Below are 12,217 nucleotides of genomic sequence, written 5' to 3' on the forward strand. Positions count from 1 at the left end.
TATGCTACTAAGTGCCACAAGGTGACGCTGTTTCCTCACATACTTAGGGGTTATGATTATTGTGCTTTGATGTGCTGATAAAAAAATATATATGTAGAAAACAAAAAAACATACATTCATGCAACAGCATATAACAACTATGCATTTCTAATGTTTATGCTTTTGTACTATGTTTAGAACCACACAAACACTGACAAATTCACATAATCAGAAGCCCATTCAGTTCGGGAGGTACGTGGTACTCTGTCCACTTCATTCCCTCTCCTCAGATGACCCACACTCTCCTTCACCTCTCCAAACTGCACGCATTTAAGCCCCGTTTCCCCACAAGCAAAACAGAACAAGAGGGAAAAACAAACCACAGATGAATATGGAGTCACTGTTGACCCTTCTTAAAACCAGGTCTATCTGTGCCACTGGTTGCACTTTCACTGCCCCCTTGTGGTAAGTTGTGAGCAAAGCCACGAGGGAAAATTTGCATGCTCAGTCTTCATTTCTCAGGCCTGAAATTAGAAAACATCTTGGTGCAGATCTCTTTTTCCTTGTCCAGGAAATCCTTGTAGCAACTTAAAAGCACACACAAAAAAAAAGTTCAGAGTTGGTCCCACTGTCTGCACTACACACAGAATTCAGAAACATCCATTCTTACCATGCCAGCTTCCTTAATGCGTCATTAATATCAGGGTCAAATGGCTTCTTGGCCTGTGCCATTATTAGATAGTCTTGCGCCTTCTCATAGTCACTCATTTCCAAATAGGCCTAGGAGGGAGATCGGGCAAACACAAACCAATCAAGCCTACTTTAGACATGGGAAGAAGGTAAAGTTGTTAGTTAACAGACCACTGAAAGCTAAATAAAAATTCACCAGCAAGACAAAACCAGTTCAGCCAGATAGGTTTGTAGTTGGTAACAAACTAGAAAAGGCAAAACACTAAGGATCCCAATGTCGTCATCAGAGGAGATGCTGTGATACATGTGAACATACAGAACATTACTGAGTGTCGGTGCTGTGCAGAAACCTGAGCAGCAGCTCTAGGTTGTTTCGTAAATGTCCTGCCCCTTAATCCAGTCAGTATGTTCACACTAGGTTGTTTCGTTAATGTCCTGCCCCTTAATCCAGTCAGTATGTTCATACTAGGTTGTTTCGTAAATGTCCTGCCTCTTAATCCAGTCAGTATGTTCATACTAGGTTGTTTCGTAAATGTCCTGCCTCTTAATCCAGTCAGTATGTTCATACTAGGTTGTTTCGTTAATGTCCTGCCCCTTAATCCAGTCAGTATGTTCATGTTCTGCTTTGCTAACACTGCTTCACACCTTCCTACACAGTAGGCCCAAGGTCAGCTGACATCTCCGGGGAGCGTCAGCCATAGACAAGCGGTTTCCTCACCTGACCGCAGCGGAACAGTGCTTTGGTGTTGACCGGGCTGACGTCCAGAGCCCTCTGGCCGTAGCTCAGGGCCTTACGCGGCTTCTCCAGACGGAGGTAGGTGAGGGACAGGTTGAGCAGCAAGGGCAGACTGGCCTCCGCGACCTGCCGCCGCTCCTCCTCGGAGGCCTGCTCACGGTTCTGCAGGAGGATCACCGCCTGTGGGGGCAGCAGGACGTGAAAACGGAGCCAGGCCCAGATCCCATGAGCGAGGAGGGAGCGATTCAAAACCCCGAAGCCCAAAGACGATCGGGAAAGGCACAGCGAACACACCTGCTTGTATCGGTCTTTGGCGTCTTCGTAGCGCCTCTGATTGAAGCAGCGGTTGCCGAAGCGTCGCTCCGTGTCCACCACACTCAGCAGCGTGGGCAGAGGAACAGAGTTCTGCTCTTCCTGTGGGAGTTTCAGCACGTCAGCTCTTTCACTCAGCACCACATCAAACAAAATGAAACCAAAGGGAAATTATTCTTGAAATCCGAGTCGGATTACATAAAACAAGGTTAAGGGCATAAGGCACCAAAAAGGAGAGAGAGAGAGCAAAACAGCACCAAATTAAGACAGCATATATAAACACACATCAGCTATATTCCTACCGGCAACAAAGCAAAGAACTCGTCCACCTGGGCCGAGTCAAGGAAGTCGAGGACGTGAACCTCGTACAGCAGTGTGGCCACAGGAGGAATGAGAGGCGGACAGCCCATCTCCCCAAAGGCGTAACTGGGCTGCAGAAGAAACCTGGAGAACTCCCCCCTCCTCATGGTGAGCAGGCCAATCTCAAGGCCACACACAGTCGCATCTGGAGAAGGTGTCGGGCTTTAACGCCTTAATAACACTGATGGTGACGACGACATTAGGCCTTCCAACTTACCTCTACCCAGCTTCAGCATTCTGGGATATTTTACATGGCATGTAGACTCAAATGGCTGATCCGAGTACTCCAAGAATCCAGAACAATGAACTGTTGGTTGATGGAACAAGACATTTGAAGTGGTTAGCCTATAATCAACCGGCTAAACACGATCACATTTCGACAGTGTCTAATTCTTAAAAGATCTTAAACATAGTAACTTAAACATACTCACTGCAGACAGAAGCGTCTCGTGGTATCAGTGGGCCCTCTCCTGCGTGCACCACCTCCTTCAGAATCCCTCCATCTCCTAAAATGTCTTGCATTTGCTGAGCCAGACGCTGGAATGGAGTCTAACACACACTTGAAGTTAGTACTAGTTAGTAGTTATCTAATGTCACGGTCCCACAGGTAAGCGTTAGCCACTTACACAGCCAGCTAACGCAGCAGCTAGCTAGCTAACTTTACCTGAATCCCAACACGATGGCGCTCTTCTCGGTCAACAAACTGCATAATTCGTGAAGACATACCGTTTGTTGGCATCATTTTTAAACAAAAGAATAATGCTTGTGCGTTAGTGAATCGAGTTAACTCGAAATTTAACGGTATCGAAATTCTCTCCTTTGTTAATTTAACCAAGCTAGTTAGCTAACAAATAAACCAATGGCTGAACACCGCGCGTGAATATAAGCGCGCGCCACTTTGACGGTCGTTCCGTCAGCTGCGCGCGGTCTTCGTTCGGCCGGATACGCTCGCGAGCGTCATTGGCGACCACTGTCGCTGTTTTTAATGACGGTAGTCATTAAAGTTTTAATGTAGTAGTCCGTGTACGTGCTAGCGTAGGCTTTCAATTTTCAACTAGGACTATTTTGTTAGTATTCAACATTTTTTAACCTTTTGAAAAAGTTTATTCTTCAAATAACTATTGTAAATAACAGCAATTTGCCTGAATTTGAGTGTAGACAATATCAGCAAGGAAACCATACGAAGATGCAGTCCTCTTATATGTGAAATTTAGTATATTATTAGCTATCATGACTAGGTTACTTTAGAGTAGGGGTGACCTGCAATAGTCACTGATTCGACTATACCCCCTAGTCGACTATGAACGTCATAGTCGAATGTACCATTCTAACTGCATGGGGGTCCCCAAGGATGCAGCTAAGCATTAGTTGTTACATGAAATGTCTTTGTTTTCGTTATATATAGCCTTTTGTCAAATAAAATCATTCTAATTTCTGTTAATAAATATTTTTAAATGATGTTTGCGCATTAACAATAGGCATCTTCCTTACTGCACACCCTGTTGCACAATCCAAACGAGCCGAACATGCTACAGAATACGCAACATCTGCCGAGATTATAATGGCTACTAAAAAACTTCAAAAGTATTTTGAAAAACAAAGATGAATCAAACAAAGTAAAGTGCAAGTAAAGTATGTCATCAACGTCTTTCATTTCGCACGACAACAACCAACATGGCATACCATTTAAAACGCGTAAGGCGAAAAAAAACGTCTGTCGTTTCAGTGTCTCCTCGGCAAGTAGGCCTATAAACATTTTTTGTTGTTGTTTGCTTTTAAACCCCTTTACTTGAACCTTTCCTTGTATTTTTTTGCTGTTGTGTGGCAATTTTTTATATTTTCAGGCAGGCATATTTTATTTTAAATATTTTTTTACATTTTGCTGTGCCTGTCTGACAGTTCGAGATGCACAATGCGCACTGACGGTTAATGTTCTCTAACGTTTCATAAAAAAATAAATAAAAGCTGAATAAAGCCAACCTACCGTGTTTATTCATTTATCTGAGTGTTTTAGGTTTTTACTTTGAAGAGGAAAAAGTCCTGAATGAGAATGGGATCTCGTTTAAGGTGCTCTTAAAAAAAATAATAAAATAAATAAACCCGATTTGACTATTAGTCGACTAAAGGGAAAAGCTGACGAATCAGATTCGACTATGAAAATCCTTAGTTGAATACACCCCTACTTTAGAGTACTTAAATGTGTTAAAGAATGTAATGCATTAAATGTATTTAAATGTATTTTTGATAACCCGGCACTGTTGATCTGTTCACACATTGATTACACGGCGTGGTTCATTTCCACGTTCTGCTATTGTTAATACGTGTAGTTTTTTGCATCTTAGTTTATACATATTTAAAAATTCTTTAAAATTCTTTTTTTTAAAGTTTTTTCACATAGACTGTAGTCAAGATAGTGAATATTGAAGATAGAAAGGATAGACTGGTTCTGTGTGTTGGATGCTAAGAGTGTGGATGGGCATTTTACACAGATCTTGGAAGTACTCAAATGTTCCCATAAATTCAACAATATCTCACATTCAACTTGGAATATTAGTGTCTTCCAAAACGGCTTAGAAATAAATAAAGTGTTACATAAAAGAAGAAAAAAAATCAGTAGCTCCCATTTCTAACTTGGCGAGCACAAGATATTTTTTATGCGAGAAGTAAAAACAAATCACATTCTGACATCTATTCAAAATGGTTTTATTGTAAATATTACGCAGGTGAAACATTGTGGGGATTTGGATCAAATCCAGGCTACAAAACCTGAATTAACCATGTTGCTACCGTGTGAATGGGTACAGGTCAGTCTGAATAAGAATTAGTAAGAAAAAAATGAAAATAATGTAAATTGTAATACACAGGTAACACAACCAGTTCTAAAAAAAACAGTATAATATAATATAAACAGTATATATATAAACACCAACATATATTCACACCAATACAGCACGTTGTGAGGATGTATTCTTCTTGCGGTTCTTAGCCATTGGCCTCTGCAGTTCCCCCGGGGGGATGAGTATATCTGCAGGTTGCGGAGGTGCAGCTGTCTTAACCCCCCTCAGAAAGTCTATAGTTGCATACTCTGTAGTGTTCCTGTTGGCCACGCCCCCCTTCTGCTTCTCTCTGTTGGTTGGGTGAGCAGACTGCAGCACCTGGATTTCAGCATAGTGTAAGCCGTCTGTACCGGTGTCCCTCTTCATGTTGACTGTAGCGTAGTTTCCGTCCACAGGCACTGGGTCGTGTTTGCGTGTCTGCAAACAGGGCAGGGACAGTTAAAATGGATTGATGCAAAAACAAGAACTCAAAGAAAAAAGAAGCAAAATAACTGAAGTCTGGCCAGTACTGAAGTTTACTATCCAGTTGTATTATTTGTTAATCTCAAAGAGAAAGCATGGTTTAAGACCAGCTCCTCGTTAGCTATGTGAATAACTGATCCAACGTTAGTTTTTGGAGCACTTTATTCAGTGTGTTCATTTATGGATTAAACTGTTTATTAGGCTATAGAATGGCCACAGCTAATATTATAATTCAGATAAGAAATGAGGTTGAAAACATGAAACCAAGTTTGGGTTGCCCACTCTTCCACTGCTTTGCCATGAGGATATCCCACAAATGCTCATATGGTTACAGGTCAACAAAACACCATCCTAAGAAACCACAAACCAGCTGTGGTAACTGTAAATGAGTGGTCTGGGGACACACCTGATGACGTGAAACTGCAGTGGGAGCTGACAGAGGCAGACAAAAGACAAAAATATTGTTAACATTAAAGTCACCACTGTAGTTTATAGCCTATAGTTTATAAGCCTCTCCTTACACAGGCAATGTGTGGGAGACATTTAGTCTAGTTCAGTTCTCCAGACTTTATTTTCATATTATTCCAGCTCGGCCCTCTGGAACCTGCACAGTTAGACATTTTTCATGCGTCATCCCCGTGTCTGTGAAAAATAACTCATGTATTTATTTAAATAAATCATAGCGCGTCTCTTTCTACCTCTACTTCATAGTTCATCGTTGCTGAGACTCTTTACTGTTCATAAGCCGCTCAGTATAAAGATTTTATATATTTTTAATGTTACAGTAAAGAGCATTTTCACAATATAGACAGTTTAATAAACTTTCAGATGTAGGGGTCATGCATGGAATAGCCAGGTCGTCGTGAGGTGCAAGTTCAGATAACCAGTAGGCCTACACTAATTTGGATCATCCTGTGCACCATTTTTCTTACCTTTACGCGCAGGCCGCTTCAGGGTAATTTTTCTTGTATTTAACCCCCACCTAACCAGGAAAAAAGAAAAATAAAATGGAATAATGCAATTAAATTCTTGACTCCAAATGTTCACATAAATCGGATCGAATCAACGGTTATTAACGATTATTAAACAAATCTGCATTACACCTGCGCGTAATAAAACCCACCCGTGGCATAAATAACCTCCCTTCCAGTGAAGCAGTGCGCCTGTATTCTGGTAGTAGGCCAGGATTAATGGTTATATTCTAGGATCTGCCCAAAGTTACGCGCAAACAGACCTCACACGTCTCATATTACCAGTTGAACTTTGAAACTTAGTAATGTGGTCGTGACGGACCATTATCTCGGGATTCTCCACATCCTTTCATTTCTCCACCTGTATACAAACATGTCTTAATCCATGACATGCTCTACATGGACACATCAACACCCCAATAGTTGGCTATTGGTACCCATCGAGTCTCGTTTGGTGTATTTTTCTTTTATAAAGGGAATAACGGATCACGCACAAAAATGTGAGCAATGTTCCTTGAAAGAATGGCGTCTGTGGGCAGAAAAGTGATCGCGTCTACCGCCTCATAAGAGGTAATAAGCGTAGAGACACACCTTGAGTAATATTACTTGAACAATAATTAAAAAGCAACGATTTATCGTCTGTCGAATGCAAAATAAAACAGTCGCGAACCTATTACGCCACACACAACTATCAACACTGTAAAATACTGTTGCAATACATTTCGTGAACATTTAAGTAGGTATGATGGAACTTACTTATCCAAGGATTTCGTTACACTCTGTCCCATAGTTGCGCATGTTTAAGAGACTAACAGTTAAGGTGTATTTGTTGCATGGTTCATTTCCTTGTTCCGAGGTAACCAGAGCTTCGCAGGTGTACTGGAATATGTGTGCTACCTTTGTCTTTTGGTGAAACGCCCCTAATAGTGAGCTTTCCCTCAGCCGACCTTGAAGTGGTCCTAGTGAACGTTTAACCACCTACATTTTGCCTTTAGTCAGGCGTTTGTGCTTGTTTTTTGTTGTTTTGTCCATAACGCTGATTGCAATACAAGAAAAGAAAACCTTGCCTCAAGATGCACGGAATATGAACAGTGCTGCATATGAAAAGACGGTAAAAACCTCAGTTCATCTAAAATCACGCAAGCAAAACTCTTCAGTTTAATAAACTACATGCGGTGGGTGTTTGGGGTTTTGCTTGTGTGTTAGTTTTCTTATGTTTATAATCAGAGCCGCACACTGCTAAATGCTAATAGTTTGTTGGCATGTGTGGTCGTACAAAAATAAAGAGGTTAATAATTGTCTTCGGTTTATTTGTGGTTATTTTTTCCCAGAAAATAAATCGGAGGGTTCATTTTATACACGGTTAGGATGACAGTCCTAACCAATCAGTCATTTCCTTTTTAACTCCCGCCTCCTCACCCCTCCTTCACCTAATTTGCAAAGTTAATTTGACGGTTAAAAAAGGAATCTTTAGCTAGACATGTTAGACAAACCCACCAGGAGACATGTCAGGTATAAAATCGGTCTTTGGTGTGAATTGTTGCAGATATGATCTTTCCGTCAGTTCCAGACGTAGTGTGAATCAACAGATACACAGGCTACATACATCTAGACGGGTGTTGTCATAACCACAGTTCCAACAACAGTCATAACCACAGTTCCAACTTTGAGATCTGCAGTTTTTCTGTATTGATTCTGGGCTGGAGTTGGAACGTGTCTCCTGATGAAAAGTGGCCAGAAATGATCTGCTAAAACTTGATTGCTTCCAGCATTTAGGGGTGAGCATCTGAAATACCACCTGCAAAGAAGCTATCTCTGCCCCACCATTAACAGGCTGTTGGATGTAAGCAGAGGATACACATGCACAGGCATTTCTATCAGGAGTGTCCTCAGGATGTACCTGGTGATCGTTTGATAGCCAATGCTGCTTTCAAAGATCTAATTTGTCCCTCCCAAACTCAGCCAAAGTGTGGTGCTCCTCGTGAGTTAAGGAGGATCATTTGCTCAGCAAGCTGAGATTGTGATGGAAGCTCTAAAGCAGTGAATGCTCCCGAGAACTCCTCATCCCTAACTTCATACCATGTTCAAACAACATCTCTTTAGACATTTCTCCATGAGCAATGGATGTACAAAGTGCCATCAGAAATAACTCTACTGCTAATCAGATCCATGTAGACACCTCTTGTAGTCAAACCCTGTTCAATGATCTATCCAAAGTTGTCAGTGGATCCAGCATGTGTCCGGACAACATTCCCCTCACCATTACTCCACAGGCTGGTCTTGTTGCACTGACCATGCAAAAGTCATCGGAGTAGCTCATATCGCTCGATGTTCCATTTCTAATGTGGATTTATACTGAAATTGATTGTTTAAAGTAGCCATTTAGTGTATATATAACTATATTAATCTGAACAACTGGCATTTTTTTTGCCAAAGAAAATAAATCATAATGTTACAGGCTTGGTGCCAGTTAATGCACAACCATTAATAATTCCATAACTTGTGGAAAGGGGTGTAAAATAATCTGAAATTCAAACTGAAGCGTCGAGGAGGTTTATTTAAAATAAATAGATGAGTAGGAAAATGTGGCAGTGCAGTTGCAGATAGTCATTTGTCTTCTATTTTCAGTGCAGTCCATGAGTAATCAGACAGTGACATGTGTTGTGCTGTTTTAGCGTTGTACTCCAGCTCAACCCAGTTTATGTCTTGAATCACATATCTAGTAGTGAGAGAGATCCTGCCCCTCGTGTGTTTACATTTACAGCATTTGGCAGACACCCTTATCCAGAGCGACTTACATTTTTATACAAGTGAGCAATTGAGGGTTAAGGGCCTTGCTCAGGGGCACCTCAGTCATGGCCCCAGGTCTGGGAATCAAACACACGACCCTCTGGTCACAAGACCAGTTCCCTAACCACCAGGCCATGACTGCCCTACCTGGTGAATAGCAAAGTCTTGAGTACACCTAAAATTTAGCTGTTTCTAAACTGTTGGGATAATGATTGTATCCAGGATTAACAGAGACTGTACAAGTGGGAAATGTCAAATCCCTTCCTGGACTTTCCCAATGCCGAGAAGCCTGGAAAGATGAGCAGGGGGTGTGTGATCAGGTCAATGGCTGAATATTGTCTTTGTCCAGAAGCCAGTCGTGAACTCTAAAACAGAACTTTCAGTCCGCTTTAGTGCTGCTCTTCTCTTTTTTCCTGTCCGCTTTGATCTGGAGCTGCTGTATCCTGGGCTCCACGTCCTGCACCTTCCTCGGCGCCCGCGCACACAGGATCCCGTCGTGCGAGAGCGAGACCTGCAGCAGCAGCGGGTCCACGCCCACGGGCAGGACGTAGGTGCGCGTGAACTCCCGGCTCACGAAGCCGTGCTGGTCCGCCCTCTGCGCGTGACGCCCGCTCACCTCCAGCAGGTTGTCCACGGTCCGCACGCTCAGCTCGTCCGGGGTGAACTGGCACACGTCCAGCTGCACACGGTACCAGTCGTCCTCGCTGTCCACCTGGGAGAAGCCCCGGTCCAGTTGCTTGGTGATGCGGGGGCGGATGTAGTAGCCGTGGTACAGGACAGGTGCCATGAGGTCCTGGGGGGACAGCGCTGTGCAGAAGAGGATCACTATCATGTATCAGATTAGACACTAAGTGGTAACATGCTTTTTAACAGCTCTGACCCCGTGATAGTTTTCACATTGGCTGGAATATTCCAAACGTGATTGGATGGGAGTAGAATGTTCTGTTTGGCAAATGAGGAAGTGTAGACAGAGGTGTCAATTCCAGGTTCAGAAATTAAAAGTCCTCATCAGGATTTTGCTCAGGCTTCCTGGATTGTGTTGATTTCACTAATTTTACCTGGATTGCACTAATTAGAAAATCTAGCAAGCTTGAGCAAAATCCTGGTGAGGACTTTTACTTTCTGAACCTGGAATTGACACCTCTGAGTGTAGACTGTGAAGAGTAAGAATTCATCATCCAAATACAGATGTAAACAATAAATTCAAGAGTCAAAGATAGGATAGCAATTGTGAATGTAATAGTGAAAACTGACCAATTATATTTTCGACTAGCATTTAGCCATTCTTCTTTTGATTAAGCACCCATCAAATCAATTAATAAAGAGACCTCGAGGTCATAAGACCACAGAAAGCATTTAGATCAAGACTGAGAGTCATGCTCTTCAATACCAGCATACATGGAAAACATGTGCTGGTATCATAGGACAGAGGACACAATTTGTGTCTTGTTTACAGTCTTGATAAACATGTGATGGTGTTGTTCCTTACATTCTGTGATGATGTCAACCATGATGTCATTTTCATGCTCTCTACCTACCAGCAAAATGAAAACAAAGTCCAACCCTCCCCAAAGCCAAATTCTCAACCCTCCCCAAAGCCAGTCACATCTACTTACAATGAGCATCAGAAACCTTAGATCAGGAATCATTTTATTTTTAAATACTGACATGTCTACCACTGAATCTTGCTCAGTGGAGGACATGGTAGTCAGTTTAAGCTCGGTCCAGCAGTGGGCGATGGGTTATTTTTATATGGTGGCACTGGAGTCTTTGTCATGTATGGCGCTCTAAATATAAGTGTTAGTCTGGGCCTTGGGTTTCACTCCAGGATGAAATGCTGTCATGGTGGATCTGGCAGTCATCACTGCACTTGGCTCGAGTTTAGCAGGTTCACTGGCAAGTAAACAGCTTGCATTAATTTCTAGTGTTCACTTGACAGCTTAAAGAGATGTTATATTAGATGATTCTAAAGCCTAGAAGTTTTCATGTTACTCGCAGTATTTCTCTTTTATATTTTCTTTATAGAACTATATTGCTGGATTAAACTTGTCATCGCAGAGCGCAGGATCACTAAAGACAGAACAATATGAAGTTCTAAAGAACTGTGTGGAAAAAAATGTCTGTATATAGAGAGAGCTGTACACCAGCTTGTCAGATAAAAAATGTTTTTGGACAGAGTTTTGCATGCAAAATGCTTCTAAATGTCTAGGAGTTGAACTTGGGTGAACTAATAGAACCTCTGTTGACATTCGTACTCTAAACTACATGTTGTGGTGTTTGCGTCAATGCTCTTAAAGGCTCACGTACCTTCTGCAAAGTTCTGGTCGTAGATCCGAGCGGGTGTGCACATCTCATAGTCGACGCTCATGGGGTAGGCGTGGGGAACGGTGCGGTCAGCCATAGTGAAGCGCCAGCAGGTACGCAGAATGATCACAAAGTGGAAGTAGCACTTTCTGGCTTGACGGATTACTGCAGCACACCAAACAGTTGAGAGTGTGAGGAGGACAGGAGAGTGAGAGGACAGGAGAGTGAGAGAGCAGGAGAGTGAGAGGACAGGAGAGTGAGAGGACAGGAGAGTGAGAGAGCAGGAGAGTGAGAGAGCAGAAGAGTGAGAGGACAGGAGAGTGAGAGGACAGGAGAGTGAGAGAGCAGGAGAGTGAGAGAGCACTCGTACGGCCCGTGGTGATAAATGGGTCTAAAATAGCTTGTGGCTCATACACTGGTGTTGTGTGGCTTCAAGGGGGTTTACACCAAGAGATACAATACTGGCACTTGGAGAGACAACAGTTTAATGTGATACTGGTCACAGTTTAATGTGATACTGGTCACAGTTTAATGTGATACTGGTCACTGTGCTCGGTTCTCTCCTAGCACAGCAGACTGGCACCTGTTTTGTGGTTTAGTATGTTTAATGGTTGAGTTGTCTTCGTGGATTGAGGAACAGATGCACAAGCAGACACATTCAATTAATGTAATGTAATTTAATCCTTCTCTCGTTTCTGACACCGCGTCATTAGCAACATTGGAAATCACTGACCCTGACTGCTCTGATGCCAACTGGACGGTATTTCTATGCCTGG

The 12,217-nt window shown here is 42.5% G+C and overlaps 3 protein-coding genes across 4 annotated transcripts; all 3 read right to left on the reverse strand.

Annotated features, from left to right (window-relative positions):
* Nucleotides 1-103: 103 nt before the first annotated feature.
* fkbp6 (FKBP prolyl isomerase 6) lies at nt 104-3,373 on the reverse strand. 2 transcript variants are annotated; one of them, XM_077011029.1, is made up of 8 exons: nt 3,220-3,373; nt 2,509-2,626; nt 2,295-2,384; nt 2,020-2,222; nt 1,700-1,819; nt 1,388-1,585; nt 650-759; nt 104-566 (listed from the first exon to the last, which is right to left on the reverse strand). In XM_077011029.1, exons 1-8 carry the CDS (start codon nt 3,307-3,309, stop codon nt 491-493), a joined length of 1,005 nt encoding a protein of 334 aa, XP_076867144.1. In that variant the 5' UTR covers nt 3,310-3,373; the 3' UTR covers nt 104-490. The 2 variants fall into 2 exon arrangements, with proteins under 2 accessions (XP_076867144.1, XP_076867145.1); XM_077011030.1 differs by lacking the exon at nt 3,220-3,373 and adding an exon at nt 2,742-2,929.
* Nucleotides 3,374-4,764: 1,391 nt separating this feature from the next.
* On the reverse strand, nt 4,765-7,641 carry LOC143518518 (uncharacterized). The gene is made up of 4 exons (XM_077011032.1): nt 7,104-7,641; nt 6,309-6,358; nt 5,783-5,808; nt 4,765-5,331 (listed from the first exon to the last, which is right to left on the reverse strand). The coding sequence occupies exons 1-4, from the start codon at nt 7,133-7,135 to the stop codon at nt 5,014-5,016; spliced, it is 426 nt and encodes a 141-aa protein (XP_076867147.1). The 5' UTR covers nt 7,136-7,641; the 3' UTR covers nt 4,765-5,013.
* Nucleotides 7,642-8,884: 1,243 nt separating this feature from the next.
* On the reverse strand, nt 8,885-11,818 carry hspb2 (heat shock protein, alpha-crystallin-related, b2). Its single transcript, XM_077011038.1, has 2 exons — nt 11,445-11,818; nt 8,885-9,944 (listed from the first exon to the last, which is right to left on the reverse strand). The coding sequence occupies exons 1-2, from the start codon at nt 11,536-11,538 to the stop codon at nt 9,517-9,519; spliced, it is 522 nt and encodes a 173-aa protein (XP_076867153.1). The 5' UTR covers nt 11,539-11,818; the 3' UTR covers nt 8,885-9,516.
* Between the last annotated feature and the right edge of the window lie 399 nt (nt 11,819-12,217).

Source organism: Brachyhypopomus gauderio, chromosome 7, assembly GCF_052324685.1.
Source record: "Brachyhypopomus gauderio isolate BG-103 chromosome 7, BGAUD_0.2, whole genome shotgun sequence".
Taxonomy (NCBI): Eukaryota; Metazoa; Chordata; class Actinopteri; order Gymnotiformes; family Hypopomidae; genus Brachyhypopomus; species Brachyhypopomus gauderio.